This window comes from Oncorhynchus mykiss, chromosome 32, assembly GCF_013265735.2.
Source record: "Oncorhynchus mykiss isolate Arlee chromosome 32, USDA_OmykA_1.1, whole genome shotgun sequence".
Taxonomy (NCBI): domain Eukaryota; kingdom Metazoa; phylum Chordata; class Actinopteri; order Salmoniformes; family Salmonidae; genus Oncorhynchus; species Oncorhynchus mykiss.
The window spans coordinates 22,630,182-22,648,976 of NC_050572.1; the positions used below are offsets into that span (position 1 = coordinate 22,630,182).

Consider the following 18,795-nt stretch of genomic DNA (forward strand, 5'->3'; position numbering starts at 1 on the left):
GGTTTAGCCTTAATGATCCCCTTGTGGCTGTGGTAACTAGTGACGACCCCATGGGGGTCTGGGAAGTGATTAGCATTGTGATGAATTGACAAAAGGCTTTGTCTGAGGTTTTATATTTTCACAAATATTTTATGTTTATGAGAAATGAACACATAACGTTTTGTTGGCGACATGGCTGAGAAATTTGATAACCTCGAGGAGCATCTCGAGAAGTTCGTTGAAAATATTCGACAGATGGGAATTATCGTTAGCGACTTTCAACCTAGCAGTCAAACAGGACTCAACCAAAAACTGTAAGTGATGCCAAAAAAACTGTAAGGGATGCCAGTTAGCTAGCTAGGTGTTTCTAGTATTACTAGCCATCATAGCTAGCCACTTAAATATGTTACTATTAACTCCCCAAGTTATCAATACACGAGTTGTTTACAAAAGTAAAATTATGGTTAACCAATGCTAACTAGCCTCCACATAGTTAAGTTAGTTAGCTACGTTGATAGCTAGTTAGTACAGTCAATGTCATAGACCAGGGATAGGCAACTCCAGTCCTCGGGGGCCGGAGTGGTGTCACACTTTATAAAAAAGCGGTAGATCATAATTAGTTGATTTAAATGGAGTCAGGCGTGTTAGTTGGGACTGGGGAAAAAGTGACACCAGGCCCCCGAGGACTAAAGTTGCACATCGCGGTCATAGACACACAAAAGGGTATAAAATACTGCACATATTCTTTTCTTTTACGTTTATTTAACTAGACAAGTCAGTTAAGAACAAATTATTATTTACAATGACTGCCTACCAAAAGGCAAAAGGTCTCCTGTAGGGACAGGGACTGGGATTAAAAACTCATCACGAGAGACACCACAACACTACATAAAGAGAGACCTAAGACAACAGCGTGATAGCAACACATGACGACAACATAGTAGCAGCAACATAACATGACAGCAGCAGAAAACATGGTACAAACATTATTGGGCACAGACAACAGCACAAAGGGCAAGAAGGTAGAAACAACAATACATAACGCAAAGCAGCCACAACTGTCAGTAAGAGTGTCCATGATTGAGTCTTTGAATGAAGAGCGAAAACTGTCCAGTTTGAGTGTTTGTTGCAGCAGGTTCCAGTCGCTAGCTGCAGTCAACTGAAAAGCAGAGCGACCCAGAGATATGTGTGTGCTTTGGGGACCTTTAACAGAATGTGGTTGTCAGAACAGGTGGAGGATGAGGGCTGCAGTAGGTATCTCCTTGCATACAGAGATGACCAGTTTACAGACCAGGTTAAACGCTGACAGTCATGTTGAGTAAGTTAGTTGAATGGTAGTTGCGTTTGATGATTTTGCCTGCTAGTTGTTGAAACGTCTCTACTCCTGTGCATTTCAGAAACTACATGATCACGGGACTGCAGGACATTGAGAAATGTCGCCAGCAGCTACATGAGATTAACGTTCCTCTCGAGGCTTTTGAGTGAGTAGATGTTCCAACTTAAACATACACTTTCCATGTCTAGATCTCTAGTTTACTTTTGAAAGCCTGGGGAAGTTCTCAGGAAGATGATGGAAACTAGTGACACATTGCCACTAGGGTTGGATGATTTTACCACCGAGCACACAGCAGGGCGACATGCCAATTGGCCTATTCCCTTTTCCCCATAGCCTAAATGTTCAATACATATAAGGTAGTTAGAATAGTAGCATAAGGCAAGAGGACAATGTAGATTGTACAAAGAGAGGAGAGATCCAAAGCAGTGCAAATTGTCAGACCGTGCCTACTGTGGTTTTTCCCCTCTCCAATGTCTGATGATCATGGGCCTTTTACAGTGGACACCCAGTCGTCTGGCTTATTGTTTTAAAATCGAAATTTCCCTTTTTCTCCCCAATCCCCATTCGATTTGAATATGACTTGTTGGCCTAGGCATAACCTACTCTTTCATGATCAACCATCAAATTAATCTATAGGCCTAACAGAGTTCCAACTCAGACAGTTGTTTGAAAATAGCCTAAATAAAAACATAGTATAGTTATGAGAGAGAGAACAAATAATTGCAAGATAGACTAATCGAATAGGAAGTATAAACACACATGGTACGCTTCTGCGTTACTTGACAAAAGTATTGGCAAAGTAAATTGTTCCGTCAGAAAATCCCTCCTTGCAAACCAAACAGCCAATAATATATGCCAACACACAGGCTACTGTCAATAAGTTGCAGTAAATGTTACTTTGACAAGTTAAAATGCTGAACTAATATTTGTAATATTGTCAGTGGTTATTAATGTCCGGCACAACAGGCAATCGGTCATATGCTCCCGCAGCAGCACTTTCAAAAAGCGCAACCAAAAAATGAATTAATGATGAGTCGGTGTCTGAGTTGTCTCAAACATTATTTTCAATAACTTTTGAATTGTGCCTTCATGTAAAAGATAAATAAATGATTATTTAGCACAAAATCTAATTTTATTAGTCACACACATGTTTAGCAGATGTTATTGCAGGTGTAGCGAAGTGCTTGTGTCTTTAGCTCCAACAGTGCAGTAATATCTAACAATTTCACAACAATACACACATCTAAGTAAAGGAATGGAATTAAGAATCTATAAATATATGGTCGAGCAATGTCAGAGCTGCATAGACTAAGATACATTAGAATAGAATACAGTATGAGATGAGTAATGTAAAAAATGTAAACATTATTAAAGTGACTAGTGTTCTATTTATTAAAGTGGCCAGTGATTAAGTCTATGTATATAGGCAGCAGCCTCTAATGTGTTACTGTTGGCTATTTAACAGTCTGATGGCCTTGAGAGGGAAGCAGTTTTTCAGTCTTCCAGTCCCAGTTTTGATGCACCTGTACTGACCCCCGCCTTCTGGATGATAGTGGGGTGAACGGGCAGTGGCTCGGGTGGTTCCTGTACACATCTGTTGCTTTAGAGGTCCTGGAGGGTGGGTAGTTTGCCCCCAGGGATGCGTTGGGCAGACCTCACCACTCTCTAGAGAGCCCTGTGGTTGTGAGCGGTGCAGTTGCTGTACCAGGCGATGATACAGCCCGGCAGGATGCTCTCAATTATGCATCAAATAAAGGTGGAAAAAAAAACAACAAAAAAATTAAATTGAATCTTTTCACAAATAGTTTCATATTTAAACATTTAAATTGCACAACAATTCCATGTGAATCTGACAACTCGAATGTGTAGATTTTCCAAGATACAGTTTGTCGTCCTATCATCAGTAATAATGTTTCAGACGCCAACTGATCTGGCATCAAATTCATTTAGTACCAACGCATATTTTCAGCTGGTTGGATTAGCGAAATATGGTTCCATTCCCATCTTTTGATGTCACCAGACTCTCAATGTTAACCAAGGGATTTTCAATAGTCACATCGGTAGAGTAGAGAGAGGAAAAAGGGGAAAGGTATTTATGGGGGGTTATAAACCTCCCCCACTCAGGCCAACTTCATGACACAACTAAGTTAGGAAGGACGCCTGTATCTTTGTAGTAACTGAGTGTATTTATAGACCATTGAAATTGTCATCTAGTAACTTCACCATGCTCAGATATATTCAATATCTGCTTTTTAAGATGTTTATCTATCTATCAATAGGTGCCCTTTGCGAGTCATTGGAAAACCTCCCTGGTCTTTGTGGTTGGATCAGTGTTTGAAATTCAGTGCTCAATTGAGATGCCTTACACATAATTGTAAGTGAGGGGTACAGAGATGAGGAAGTCATTAAAAAAAACCTGTTAAACACTATTATTGCACACAGAGTGAGTCCGTGCAATTTATTATGTGGCTTGTTAAGCAAATGTTTACTCCTGAACTCATTAGGCTTGCCATAACAAAGGGGTTGAATACTTGACTCAATACATTTCAGCTTTTGATTTGTTATTAGTTTGTAAACGTTTCCAAAAACACAATTCCACTTTGACATTATGGGGTATTGTGTGTAGGCCAGTGACACAAAATCTCAATTGTAATCAATTTTGAATGTGGAAAAAGTCAAAGGGTATGAATACTTTCTGAAAGCTGTTAAATAGCCTAAACAAAATAAGTATGAAAATAACCTACATTTGTAAAAACAAAAGTCTTTCAAGGTTTGACAGAATATTTTAGCGTATCCTGCATTGCCTTTGTTAAGTATTCAGACCTCTTGAATTTTGTTACATTACAGCCTCATTCTAAAATTGATTAAATCATTTTTTCCCTCATACATGTACACACACTACCCCATAATGACGAAGCAAAAACTGTTTTTTTAGATTTGTTTTGCTAATATAGCTATATCTCAAATGCAATTACATTTACCCAGGTATTCAGACTAGAGGTCGACCGATTAATCGGAACGGTATTTTTTGGCGCCGATTTGCCGACTTCATTTTTAAATTTATTATTATTATTTTTTTACATTTATTTTTTTACGCCTTTTATTTAATCTTTATTTAACTAGGCAAGTCAGTTAAGAACACATTCTTATTTTCAATGACGGCTTAGGAACAGTGGGTTAACTGCCTTGTTTAGGGGCAGAACGACAGATTTTCACCTTGTCAGCTCGGGGGATCCAATTTTGCAACCTTAACTAGTCCAACGCAATAACGACCTGCCTCTTTCTCGTTGCACTCCACAAGGAGGCTGCCTGTTATGCGAATGCAGTAAGCCAAGGTAAGTTGCTAGCTAACATTAAACTTATCTTATAAAAAACAATCAATCATAATCACTAGTTAACTACACATGGTTGATGATATTACTAGATATTATCTAGCGTGTCCTAAATTGCATATAATCTGACTGAGCATACAAGTATCTGACTGAGCGGTGGTAGGCAGAAGCAGGCGCATAAACATTCATTCAAACAGCACTTTCGTGCGTTTTGCCAGCAGCTCTTTGTTGTGCGTCAAGCTTTGCGCTGTTTATGACTTCAAGCCTATCAACTCCCGAGATGAGGCTCGTGTAACCGAAGTGAAATGGCTAGCTAGTTAGCGCGCGCTAATTGTCGATGTGTTCCTGGTTCGAGCCCAGGGAGGAGCGAGGAGAGGGACGGAAGCTATACTGTTACACTGGCAATACTAAAGTGCCTATAAGAACATCCAATAGTCTAAGGTTAATGAAATACAAATGGTATAGAGGGAAATAGTCATATAATTTCTACAATAACTACAATCTAAAACTTCTTACCTGGGAATATTGAAGACTCATGTTAAAAGGAACCACCAGCTTTCATATGTTCTCATGTTCTGAGCAAGGAACGTTAGCTTTCTTACATGGCACATATTTTACATGGAACATATTGCACTTTTACTTTCTTCTCCAACATTTTGTTTTTGCATTATTTAAACCAAATTGAACATGTTTCATTATTTATTTGAGGCTAAATGATTTTATTGATGTAATATATTAAGTTAAAATAAGTGTTCATTCAGTATTGTTGTAATTGTCATTATTACAAATAAATCAATTTTAAAAAATTGTCCGATTTAATCGGTATCGGCTTTTATGGTCCTCCAATAATCGGTATCGGCGTTGAAAAATCATAATCGGTCGACCTCTAATTCAGACCCAGTACTTTGTTGAAGCAGCATCAAGTCTTCTTGGGTATGATGCTTCAAGCTTGGCTGGATGGGGAGTGTTGCTGCACAGCTATTTTCAGTTCTCTTCATTGAAGTTTGATGGGGTTCAAGTCTGGGCTCTGGCTGGGCCACTCGAGGAAATTTAGAGACTTGTCCCGAAGCCACTCCTGCGTTGTCTTGGCTGTGTGCTTAGGGTCGTTGTCCTGATGGAAGGTGAACCTTCGCCCCAGTCTGAGGTGCTGAGCTCTCTGGAGCAGGTTTTCATCAATGATCTGTACTTTGTTCCATTCATCTTTCCCTAGAACCTGACTAGTCTCCCAGGCCCTGCTGCTGAAAAACATCCCTATAGCATGATGCTGCCACCACCATGCTTCACCGTAGGGACGTTGCCAGGTTTCCTCCAGACATGGCGCTTGGCCTTAAGTCTTTGGGCTGAAATCTTGTTTTCATCAGCCCAGATTATCTTGTTTCTCATGATCTGAGAGTCTTTAGGTAAACTCCAAGCGGGCTGCCATGTGCCTTTTACTGAGGAGTGGCTACCTTCTGGCCGCACTACCATAAAGGACTGATTGGTGCAGTGCTGCAGAGAAGGTTGTCCTTCTAAATGTTTCTTCCATCTCCACAGTGGAACTCTAGAGCTCTGTCATAGTGACCATCAGGTTCTTGGTCACCTCCCTTACCAAAGCCCTTGTCACGTGATTGTTCAGTTTGGCCCGGAGGCCAGCTCTAGGATGAGTCTTGGAGGTTCCAAACTTCTTTGATTTAAGAATGATTGAGGTCACTGTGTTCTTGGGGATCTTCAGAAATGTTTTGGTACGCAGAAATGTTTTGGTACCCTTCCCCAGATCTGTGCCTCGACACAGTCTTGTCTCGGAGCTTTACAGACAATTCCTTCGACCTCATGGCTTGGTTTTTGCTCTGACATGCACTGTCAACTGTTTTTATTTGTACTATTTTCTACATTGTAGAATAATAGTGAAGACATCTAAACTATGAAATAATACATATGGAAGGAATCCTGTAGTAACCAAAAAAGTGTTAAACAAGTTAATTTGTGGAATTTCTTTCCTTCATCAGGTGTTTGAGTCAATCAGTTGTGTTGTGACAAGGTATGGGGGGCTATACAGAAGATAGCCTATTTTGTAAAATACCAAGGCCTATTTTGTAAAATACCAAGTCCATATTTTGTAAAGAAAAGCTCAAATAAGCAAAGAGAAACAACAGTCCATTACTTTAAGACATACAGAAAATGTCAAGAACTTTGAAAGTTTCTTCAAGTGCAGTCGCAAAAACCATCAAGCGCTATGATGAAACTGGCTCTCACGAGGAGGAATGGAAGACCCAGGGTTACCTCTGCAGCAGAGGATACGTTCATTAGAGTTTACCAGCCTCAGAAATTGCAGCCCAAATAAATTCTTCACTGAGTTCAAGTAACAGACACATCTCAACATCAACTGTTCAGAGGAGACTGCATAAATCAGACCTTCATGGTCCAATTATCCAATTGAAACCACTACTAAAGGACACCAAAAAGAAGAAGATACTTGCTTTGGCCAAGAAACATGAGCAATGGACATGGTCTGGAGTCTAAATTTTAGATTTTCGGGTTCCAACCACCTTTGTGAGATGTGGTGTGGGTGAACGGATGATCTCCTCGTGTAGTTCCCACCGTGAAGCATGGATGAGGAGGTGTGATGGTGTGGGGTGCTTTACTGATGACACTGTCTGGGATTTTTTTAGAGTTCAAGGCACACTTAACCAGCATAACTACCACAGCATTCTGCAGCGATACGCCATCACAGCTGGTTTGGGCTTAGTGGGACTATCATTTGTTTTTCAACAGGACAATGACCCAACACCCCTCCAGGCTGTGTAAGGGCTATTTGACCAAGAAGGAGAGTGATGGAGTGCTGCATCAGATGGCCTAGCCTCCACAATCCCCCAAACCTCAACCAAATTAAGATGGTTTGGGTTGAGTCGGACTGCAGACTGAAGGAAAAGCAGCCAACAAGTGCTCAGCATATGTGGGAACTCCAAGACTGTTGGAAAGGCATTCCAGGTGAAGCTGGTTGAGAGAATTCCAAGAGTGTGCAAAGCTGTCATCAAGGCAAAGGGTGGATATTTGAAGAATCTCAAATATATTTAGATTTGTTTAACACCTTTTTTGGTCACTACATGATCCCATATGTGTTATTTCATAGTTTTGGTGCCTTCACTATTATTCTACAATGTAGAAAATAATAAAAAGAAAAAAAAACTTAAATGAGTAGGTGTTCTTAAACTTTTGAACGGTAGTGTAGACAGTTATGGGCTTTTCCAAATCATGTCCAATCAATTTAATTTTCCACAGGTGGACTCCAATCCAGTTGTAGAAACATCTCAATTCAATTGAACCAGGATGAACCTGAGCTTAATTCCAAGTCATAGCAAAGGGGCTGAATACTTAAGTAAATTAGGTATTTCTGTGTTTTTTTATTTTATTTTTATCTGTTTTTGCTTTGTCATTATGGGCTATTGTGTGTAACGTAAACTCACCCCATTCCGTACAAATGTGCGCAACGTGACATTCAAACGAGGCAGCAAAGAAAACTAATGGGACTGTAGCGACTGTGTTGACTTCATAATCTGGGGTGTGAACTACGTTTCTATTCAAGCGTTGATCGACATGGTAATGGCTCTAAAGTATTGGAGAAGTTGAAAAAACTGACCCTCCGTTACATCATGTAGTGTAACGTACAGCACACATAAAGCAATTTTTTTCTGTCTTACAATCTCTCTCCACCAGGTGTAGCACTTCTCTCGTCCTTTAAAAACAAGAAATGGACAGTGACGGGGTTAATCATTTTTTGCGTCATGACTGCATGGGATCATCATTCTCAAAGCCGCTCTTTACTACTAAGATCACTTTAGCATTTTAGAGGCAATAAGTTGGACAGATCGAGTAAAAAACAGCAGTTTTCCCACACGACATCTGTCCTTCTCATTATCGCGCATTAGTTTCGCTTAGAAGGCCAGCATCCCGGAGTCACCTCTTCACTGTTGACATTGAGATTGGTGTTTTGCGGGTGCTATTAAATGAGTATGGTGTGTAGATATATAAAAAAATGTAACTCTAATGTTAGAACAAGGCTATAAAGTAACAATGTGGGAAGAGGGGTCTGAATACTTTCCTAAGGCACTGTATAATATTTGTTTTTAAAAGTTAAGCTAATATACAGTGAGGGAAAAATGTATTTGATCCCCAGTGGATTTTGTATGTTTGCCCACTGACAAAGAAATTATCAGTCTATAATTTTGTGCGAGACAGAATAACAACAACAAAAAACACAAAAAAAACGCATATCAAAAATGTTATAAATTGATTTGCATTTTAATTTCATTTTTGACATGCGTTGTCCCTCCCCCACCTTCCAGCTGAAACAAGCAGAGCGTCGGAAGCAAATCTCCATTGAAGTTTTAACCAGGTAGGTCAGTTGAGAACAAGTTCTCATTTACAACTGCAACCTGGCCAAGATAACGCAAAGAAGTGTGACAAAAACAACAACAGAGTTACACATAAACAAACGTACAGTCAATAACACAATAGAAAAATAAATGTACAGTGTGTACAAATGTAGAGAGGTAGGGCAATAAATAGGCCATAGAGATTAAAATAATTAAAATAAAAGCATTAACAGTGATAGATGTGCAGATGATGATGTGCAAGTAGAGATACTGGGGTGCAAAAGCGCAAGAGGGTAAGTAAATATATGGGGATGAGGTAGTCGGGTGCGCTATTTACAGATGGGCTGTGTACAGGTACAGTGATCGGTAAGCTGCTCTGACAGCTGATTATTAAAGTTAGGGAGGGAGATATAGGACTCCAGTTTCAGAGATTTTTGCATTTCGTTCCAGTCATTGGCAGCAGAGAACTGTAAGGAAAGGTGACCAAAGGAAGTGTTGGCTTTGGGGATGACCAGTGCAATATACCTGCTGGAGCGCGTGCTACGGGGTGGTGTTGCTATGGTGACCAGTGAGCTGAGATAAGGTGGGGCTTTACCTAGCAAGGATTTATAGATTACCTGGAGCCAGTGCTTTTGGCGACGGATATGTAGTGAGAGCCAGCCAACGAGAACATACAGGTCGCAGTGGTGGGTTGAATATGGAGCTTTGGTGATAAAACGGATGGCACTGTGATAGACTGCATCCAGTTTGCTGAGTAGAGTATTTTGTAAAATGACATCGCCGAAGTCCAGGTTCGGTAGGATAGTCAGTTTTACGAGGGTATGTTTGGCAGCATGAGTGAAGGAGGCATTGTTGTGAAATAGGAAGCCGATTCTAGATTTAATTTTGGGTTGGAGATGCATAATGTGAGTCTGGAAAGAGAGTTTACAGTCTAACCAGACACCTAGGTATTTGTAGTTGTCCAAATATTCTAGGTCAGAACCGTCCAGAGTAGTGATGCTAGTTGGGCGGGTGGGTGCGGGCAGCAATCGGTTGAAGAGCATGCACTTAGTTTTACTAGCATTTAGAAGCAGTTGGAGGCCATGGAAGGAGTGTTGTATGGCGTTTTGAAGCTCGTTTGGAGGTTTGTTAGCACAGTCCAAAAAAGTGCCAGATTTATACAGAATGGTGTCGTCTGCGTAGAGTTGGATCAGAGAATCACCAGCAGCAAGAGCAACATCATTGATATATACAGAGAAAAGAGTCGGCCCGAGAATTGAACCCTGTGGCATCGCCATAGAGACTGCCAGAAGTCCGGACAACAGGCCCTCCGATTTGACACACTGAACTCACTCTGAGAAGTAGTTGATGAACCGGGCGAGGCAGTCATTTGAGAAGCCAAGGCTATTGAGTCTGCCGATAAGAATGCAGTGATTGACAGAGTCGAGAGCCTTGGCCAGGTCGATGAAGACTGCTGCTGCACAGTATGTCTTTTATCGATGGCCGTTATATCGTTTAGGACCTTGAGCGTGGCTGAGGTGCACCCATGACCAGCTCGGAAACCAGATTGCATAGTGGAGAAGGTACGGTGGGATTCTAAGTGGTCTGTGATCGGTTTATTTACTTGGCTTTCGAAGATTTTAGCAAGGCAGGGCAGGATGGACTGTCTATAACAGTTTGGGTCTAGTGTCTCCCCTTTTGAAGAGGGGGATGACCGCGGCAGCTTTCCAATCTTTGTGGATCTCAGACGATACGAAAAATAGGTTGAATAGGCTAGTAATAGGGGTTGCAACAATTTTGGCAGATAATTTTAGAGCGGTTACAGGTTGTCTAGCCCAGCTGATTTGTAGGGATCCAGATTTTGCAGTTCTTTCAGAACATCAACTGTCTGGTTTTGGGTAAAGGAGAAGCAGGGGGTGCTGAGATGTTGGCTGGGGTAGGGGCAGCCAGATGGAAAACATGGCCAGCCTTGGTAAAATGCTTATTGAAATTATCGTAGATTTATCGGTGGTGACAATGTTTCCTATCCTCAGTGCAGTGGGCACCTGGGAGGAGGTGCTCTTATTCTCCATGGACTTTACAGTGTCCCAAAACATTTTGGAATTAGTGCTACAGGAAGCAAATTTCTGTTTGAAAAATCTAGCCTTAGCTTTCCTAACTGACTGAGTATATTGGTCCCTGACTTCCCCTGAAAAGTTGCATATCGCGGGGGCTTTTCGATGTTAATGCAGAAAGCCTCAGGATGTTTTTGTGATGGTCAAGGGCAGTCAAGTCTGGGGTGAACCAAGGGCTATATCTGTTCTTCGTTCTAAATTTTTTGAACGGGGCATGCTTATTTAAGATGGCGAGGAAAGCACTTTTGAAGAGCAACCAGGCATCCTCTACTGACGGGATGAGGTCAATATCCTTCCAGGATACCCAGGCCAGGTCAATTAGAAAGGCCTGCTCGCTGAAGTGTTTTATGGAGCGTTTGACAGTGATGAGGGGTGGTCGTTTGACTGCGCACCCATTACTTATGCAGGCAACGAGGCAGTGATCGCTGAGATCCTGGTTGAATACAGCGGAGGTGTATTTAGAGGGCAAGTTGGTCAGGATGATATCTAAGAGTGGGCCCATGGTTACGGATTTGGGGTTGTACCTGGTAGGTACATTGATACTTTGTGTGAGATTGAGGGCATCTAGCTTAGATTGTAGTACGGCCGGGGTGTTAAGCATGTCCCAGTTTAGGTCACCTAGCAGTACGAACTCTGAAGATAGATGCAGGGCGATGAATTCACATATGGTGCCCTGTGCACAGCTGGGGGATGAAGGCGGTCTATAACAAGCGGAATTGGTGAGAGACTTGTTTCCAGAAAGGTGGATTTTTAAAAGTTTAAGCTCGATTTGTTTGGGCACACACCTGGATAGTATGACAGAATTCTGCAGACGATCTCTGCAGTAGATTGCAACTCCGCCCCCTTTGGCAGTTCTATCTTGTCGGAAAATGTTATAGTTAGGGATGGAGATTTCAGGATTTTTGAAGGCCTTCCTAAGCCAGGATTCAAACACGGCTAGGACATCTAGGTTGGCGGAGTGTGCTAAAGTGGTGAATAAAACAAACTTAGGGAGGAGGCTTCTAATGTTAACATGCATGAAACCAATGCTTTTACGGTTACAGAAGTCAACAAATGAGAGTGCCTGGGGAATGGGAGTGCTGTTGGGGGCTGCAGTTCCTGGGTTCACCTCTACATCACCAGAGGAACAGAGGAGGAGTAGGAGTAGGATAAGGGTACGGCTAAAGCCTAAAATAACTGGTCGTCTAGTTACTTCGGAACAGAGTTAAAGGAGCAGCTTTCTGGGCGCAGTAGAATAGATTCAAGGCATAATGTACAGACAAGGGAATGGTAGGATGTGAGTAAGTAATCCTAGGCATTGAGTGATGAGGGGTTTTGTCTCTAGAGGCACCATTTTAAGGTCGACCGATTATGATTTTTTTTAAAACACCGATACAGATTATTGGAGGGTCAAAAATAACCGATATTTAGTCTCAAATAAATAATGAAACATGTTCAATTTGGTTTAAATAATGCAAAACTGTGTTGGAGAAGAAAGTAAAAGTGCAATATGTGCCATGTAAAAAAGGTTAAATTCCTTGCTCAGAACATGAGAACATATGAAAGCTGGTGGTTCCTTTTAACATGACTCTTCAATATTCCCAGTTAAGAAATTTTAGGTTGTAGTTATTATAGGACTATTTCTCTCTAAACCATTTCTATTTCATGTACCTTTGACTGTTGGATGTTCTTATAGGCACTATAGTATTGCCAGCCTAATCTCGGGAGATGATAGGCTTGAAGATAAACAAAGCTGTGCTTCAAGCATTGCGAAGAGCTGCTGGCAAATGCAGGAAAGTGCTGTTTGAATGAATGCTTATGTAGCACTGTGATTTTGTTCCTCTAGATTATGCACCAAGTTGCACACAAGGACCAATTCAAATAGGCCAGGTCAAGAGGGGATGATAATAATTCAGTGTGTTTTTAAAAAATGTAATTACAGCTGCATAGCTAATGTTATATTTTGGTGAATAAACACTTTTTCATATCAATATTGTACATACACGTGATTGTAAAAGTTTTCTATATTTTGGTTTGGCCCATTGCGGGTTATCTGTATTTCCGTACCCCCTTATTGTTATTTTTTGCCTGACCTTTGGTATGTTGTCTTTGGCTCTGAAATTGTTCAATATAAAACCGTTGTAATGTTACACAATGTGCTGTTATGCAACCATAAGTTTGTTACAATGTGGACAATAAAAAGATTTGTGGTAACAAGTTTCACAAAGCTCGATAGCTAGGGTACCTTGTTAGTACTTGGGACAGTGTTTGAGTGAGTGTCCATGTGCTTGTGCAGGTGCCTGAGAGCTGGGCTAAAATATTCTATGTTGTTTCTTTCTCGTGTAGGTATGTCTTTTATTTTGTCCGAATTATGTTCTATATCATTTTACTTGTGTAGTGTGCTGTTGTGCACAATGTGTGCACCCAGCACCTGTTATTTCCTTTTGATGCTCTCTTTTGCCTGACCTTTGGCTAGCAAGGTGCCTGAGAGCTAGGACCGCGCCAAGGGCAAATCAAAATAATTCAACCAGCAGACCTTCAGTTGTGGCAGCGTCCTAATTAAAAGTACACAACGCAGAACGAACCACGCTACACTTACGAGCTTGCTGCTGCCTACCACCGCTCAGTCAGACTTCTCTATCAAATATCAAATCATAGACTTAATTCTAATATAATGAACCCTTAGAAATACAAGCCTTAGGTCATTCATATGGTAAATTCCGGAAACTATCATTTTGAATAACAGAACCTTTATTCTTTCAGTCAAATACGGAACCGTTCCGTATTTTATTGAACGGGTGGCATCCCTAAGTCTAAATATTGCTCTGACATTGCACAACCTTCAATGTTATGTCATAATTATGTACAATTCTGGCAAATTAATTACGGCCTTTGTTAGGAAGAAATGGTTCACACAGTTCGCATTGAGCCAGTCGGCCCAAAATGCTGCATATATACCCTGACTCTGCTTACCATGAACGCAAGCAAAGTGACACAAATTCCCTAGTTAATATTGCCTGCTAACATTACTTTTTTAAAACTAATTATGCAGGTTTAAAAAAATATATACTTGTATTGATTTTAAGAAAGGCAGTTATAACCAAGTTATGGTTATAACTTGTGACATTGATGCTACGAATGTGTTTTTTTTACAAATGCGCTTTTGTTAAATCATCACCCGTTTGGCTATGTATTCTGCGATTCGATGATAAATTCACAGGCACCACATTGATTATGTGCAACGCAGGACAAGCTAGTTAAACTATTAACTATATCATCAACCATGTGCAGTTAACTAGTGAAAATGTTAAGATTTGATAATTTTTTACAAGATAAGTTGAATGCTAGCTAGCAACTTACCTTGGCTCCTTGCTGCACTCGCGTAACAGGTGGTCAGCCTGCCACGCAGTCTCCTCTTGGATTGCAATGTAATCGGCCATAATCGGCGTCCAAAAATACAGATTATGAGAACTTGAAATTGGACCTAATTAATTGGCCTTGCCGATTTTAATCGGTAGACCTCTAGTGTGAGGGGTGGAACAACAGGGTAAGGGGCTAGCTAAGGCATATTGAGCAGGGCTGGAGGCTCTACAGTGAAATAAGACAACAATTACTAACCAAAACAGCAATAGACCAGGCTTATTGACATTAGGGAAAGGCATGCATTTTGACTATCCGGATAGTCCAAAAAATATATTATTTTAATAGTGAAGTCCATTTCAAATGCCCATCTCCTAGCTCATTCAAATGCAAAATCCAATAGTTAAGTTCTCCAGACTTCTAATAGTCAAGTCAACAAGATTAGTTTTCGGAGGATGGCCATGCTAGACTATGGTGAGCATAACGGAAGGACAGTCACCCATGTACCAGCACTTTCTCTCCCTCAGATCTCCACTTGGTCACAGACCCTCAGCCTAACTCGACTGATGTAATGTTTTGTCTTGTGTTGTCAGATACATAGACCAGGGGCGTAACCCCCAGCTGTACACTAAGGAGTGTCTGGAAAGGGCCCTGGCCAAGAACGAGCAGGTCAAAGGAAAGATTGACACCATGACGGTAAGTGGCAGTAGATTCAAGCCTAATAACGGCCTAGAAATTGAAGATCAGTACTTTGAGGAAATTACTTGATGACAAATAGTCTTGGTTACTCTTTTAGTCAAAGCCTTCTGGTACAATGCATTAGGGTGTGATTGTAAGGTAGCCTAGTGGTTAGAGTGTTTGGCCAGTAACCAAAAGGTTGCTGGAATAAATAGCTGACAAGGTAAAAATCTGTTGTTCTGACCCTGAACATGGCAGTTAACCCACTGTTCCCCGGTAGGCCGTCATTGTAAATAACAATTTGTTCTTAACTGGCTTGTCTAGTTAAATAAAATAAAACATTTTTGAAATAATGCATTCTAAGATATGTCCTAAGCATATACAGTATAACCCCATTATACTGTCTTATTACCATCAGAACCATAAAGATCCAGACTAAATAACAGTAAATCATCTACAGCTTCAATCTCTGACCCCTCTGTTCTGTCTTTGGTTGCAGAAATTCAAGAGCCTGCTAATCTCTGAGCTGGGGAAGGTGTTTCCAGAGGAGATGACCAAGTACAAGGCTATCCACGGAGATGACCCACCCTCATAGTGACCCTTGACCTTTAATCCCCCTGACCCTTAACCCCCTGCTTAAAGCCACAGTGGGGTCTCACCCAGCAGGATCAATGAGTCAACCTGATGACATGTATTAATATTCAGGGAATATTCATGAAAAAAGTGGGTTGTTGACTTTGAGAAATAGATTGAGAGCGTGGTAGAGGTAGTTGGAGGAGCAATTCTTTGTATCTGATGTGGGAAGAGTAATGTGGCAAGGATGCTTTTATGAATGGGTTCAAAAAAATCATAAAAGGAGCTAGAGCTGAGGATTTGATAGGAAGAACTGTCAGCCAGGAACATATAGCCTTTTTCGAGTTTCTTTTAGTTGTATTGGAAATATGACATTTTCTCAATCTGATATCTGGCAAACTGTTTCCTCATGCTGTGTTGACATCCCACCTACAAGATGTACATCATGTTTATACTCATACAGAACCTTTTTTGTAAAGACTTAAACACCATTGTACAACACTGCAGACCTGGACTGTGACTCTGTTTTGTATCAAGCTCCGGTATCAAAAGGGGTCTTATTCATGGGCAAGAAACTAGCCCAGAGGTTTGCAACCCTCCAATTTGTTTTGGTTTTATCTTGTTAGTTTTAGTTGTTTGTTTTGCAAATAAATGGGCTTGTGATTGAAAGATTAGTCTGGTATTTACTGCCATGCTAGCGCCTTGTAGATCACAATTCACGAACAGAGACTTACTATTAAAGTTCAATGTATAGGAAGTAAAGGCCTCAATGTCACATTATATTCTTTCATCCAAGGGTCAAATCACCAAGGACATTACATTGTAAGAGGTTGTGTTCAGCGGGTATTAAAGAAGGAAAAGGGATATTTTTTTCTTTTTAACCAACAGAATTTGTCAAATGGAAATGCTTTTCAATTTCTCTTTTCCATTTGGAAACATTCTCTCCCTACAGTATGTGGCCAGATCAGGCCATCACCATGGTGAAGGGAGCACGCGAGCGCATACTTTCTGTGGGGTTGTTCTGAGACAAATGCTCCAGAAGCGTGGAGCCTTCAGAACCAGGGAGCCGTCATCCGAGTAGGTCGTGGCCCAGCATGCCGCCTCCTGCTGGGGAAGAGAGACAGGGACACTCCCCCTGAGCCTGAAGACCAACTCCCTGGGGTGGGGGGGAGCAGGATGTTCCCTATTATTATGTACAGTGAAGCAGCCTGGTCACCAGATTATAAATAAGAAGACAACGGGATAGAATGGAGACTTTATTGTTGACTACAAGACCTTAAGACAAAACACTGCAAACAATAGGAAAGATTGAACATGCATACTGTAGCTTCAAGATGTTTGCATCCGATTAAACAAAGCAAAGCATACATTATTTTGAAATACTTTGCACCAAAAAAGGATGTAATATGTTTGACCTTAAACACCTTACCCCAGTTGGACACTGAGCAAAAATATAAATGCAACAATGTCAGATTTGACTGAGTTACAGTAAATATAAGGATATCAGTCAATTGAAATACTTTCATTAGGCCCTAATCTATGGATAAAGCATGACTGAGAATACAGATATGCATCTGTTGCTCACAGATACAGTACCTTGAAAAAAATGGTAGGGGCGTGGATCAGAAAACCAGTCAGTGTCTGCTGTGTCCACCATTTGCCTCAAGTAACACGACACATCTCCTTCACAAAGAGTTGTCCCACTCCTCTTCAATGGCTGTGCAAAGTTGCTGATTATTGGCAGGAACTGGAACACGCTATCTCACATGTCGATCCAGAGCATCCCAAACATGCTCAATGGTTGACATGTCTGGTGAGTATGCAGGCCATGGAAAAAACGGATGTTTTCAGCTTCTAGGAATTGTGCACTGCCAACAATTGTGTGCCTTGCGACATGGGGCCGTACATTATCATGCTGAAACATGAGGTGATGGCGGGGGATGAATTGCACAACAATGGGCCTCAGGATCTCGCCACGGTATCTTTGTGCATTCAAATGGCTTTCAATAAAATGGAATTGTGTTCGTTATCTGTAGCTTATGCCCACCCATACCATAACCCCACTGCCACCATCAGCAAACCGCTTGCCCACACAATGCTTTACACATGGTCTGTGGTTGTGAGGTCGGTTGGAGACACTGCCAAATTCTCTTAAAACGAAGTGGCTTATGGTAGAGAAATTAGCATTGAATTCTCTGGCAACAGCTCTGTCGGACATTCCTGCAGTCAGAATGCCAATTGCATGCTCCCTCAACTTGAGACATCTGTGGCATTGTTGTGTGACAGAACTACACATTTTAGAGTTGCCTTTTATTGTCCCCCTCATGCTATTTAATCAACTTTTTTATAGGCCACACCTGTCAGGTGGATGGATTATCTTGGCAAAAGAGAAATGCTCACTAACAGGGAGAGAAACACATTTGTGGACAAAATTTGAGACACTTTTGGGTGTATGGAAAGTGACTGGGATCTTGTATTTCAGCTCATGACCTACACACGGGCCCAACACTTCACATGTTGCATTTTTATTTTTGTTCAGTGTAGATGCCTGGTTGCTTAGTAATTGGCACGTTAGTGACAGAGACCTCAGTGCTCTCTTCAGCGACGCACAGACATGACAATGCAATCTGTCCTTAGGGGAACAGGTGGTGTCATATGTGCGGGGGCATCTTTGTTTCATTATCTTCCTCTTATCTTTCTCCTTATCTTCCTCCCCTACCTCGCTTTGTCCTATACTTGTTATATGCCGTCAGCATTTCAGTGTTTTTTTTTTTTAAATCACCTGCAATGACACATCATAGGTCAAGCGTAAACCTTTCAGTCCCCAGCAGCACAGGGCAAGGCAGAGCGGAGGGATTTTAATCTAAATGTCCTTGTATGTTTTTCTTCAGTTTATTCATGTTCACTTTTTATTCCATTTGAGTACATAGTTGAAAATTGCCGTGACATTGCTGAATAAAATCAAATCAAATGTTATTTGTCACATGCGCCGAATACAACAGGTACCTTACAGTGAAATGCTTACTTACAAGCCCTTATTAACCAACAATGCAGTTTGAAAAATAAAAAATAAATAAAAAATACCTACAAAGAATAAGAAATCAAAGTCTAAT

The 18,795-nt window shown here is 41.0% G+C and overlaps 1 protein-coding gene across 2 annotated transcripts; it reads left to right on the forward strand.

Annotated features, from left to right (window-relative positions):
* Positions 1–16,439, forward strand: LOC110488108 (mediator of RNA polymerase II transcription subunit 10). 2 transcript variants are annotated; one of them, XR_002468347.2, is made up of 5 exons: positions 1–293; positions 1,377–1,460; positions 15,025–15,127; positions 15,609–15,920; positions 16,002–16,439. XR_002468347.2 is itself a non-coding variant. In XM_021560129.2 (4 exons), exons 1-4 carry the CDS (start codon positions 172–174, stop codon positions 15,702–15,704), a joined length of 405 nt encoding a protein of 134 aa, XP_021415804.1. In that variant the 5' UTR covers positions 1–171; the 3' UTR covers positions 15,705–16,439. The 2 variants fall into 2 exon arrangements, 1 of the variants encoding a protein (XP_021415804.1); XM_021560129.2 differs by having other exon boundaries at positions 15,609–16,439.
* Positions 16,440–18,795: the final 2,356 nt, after the last annotated feature.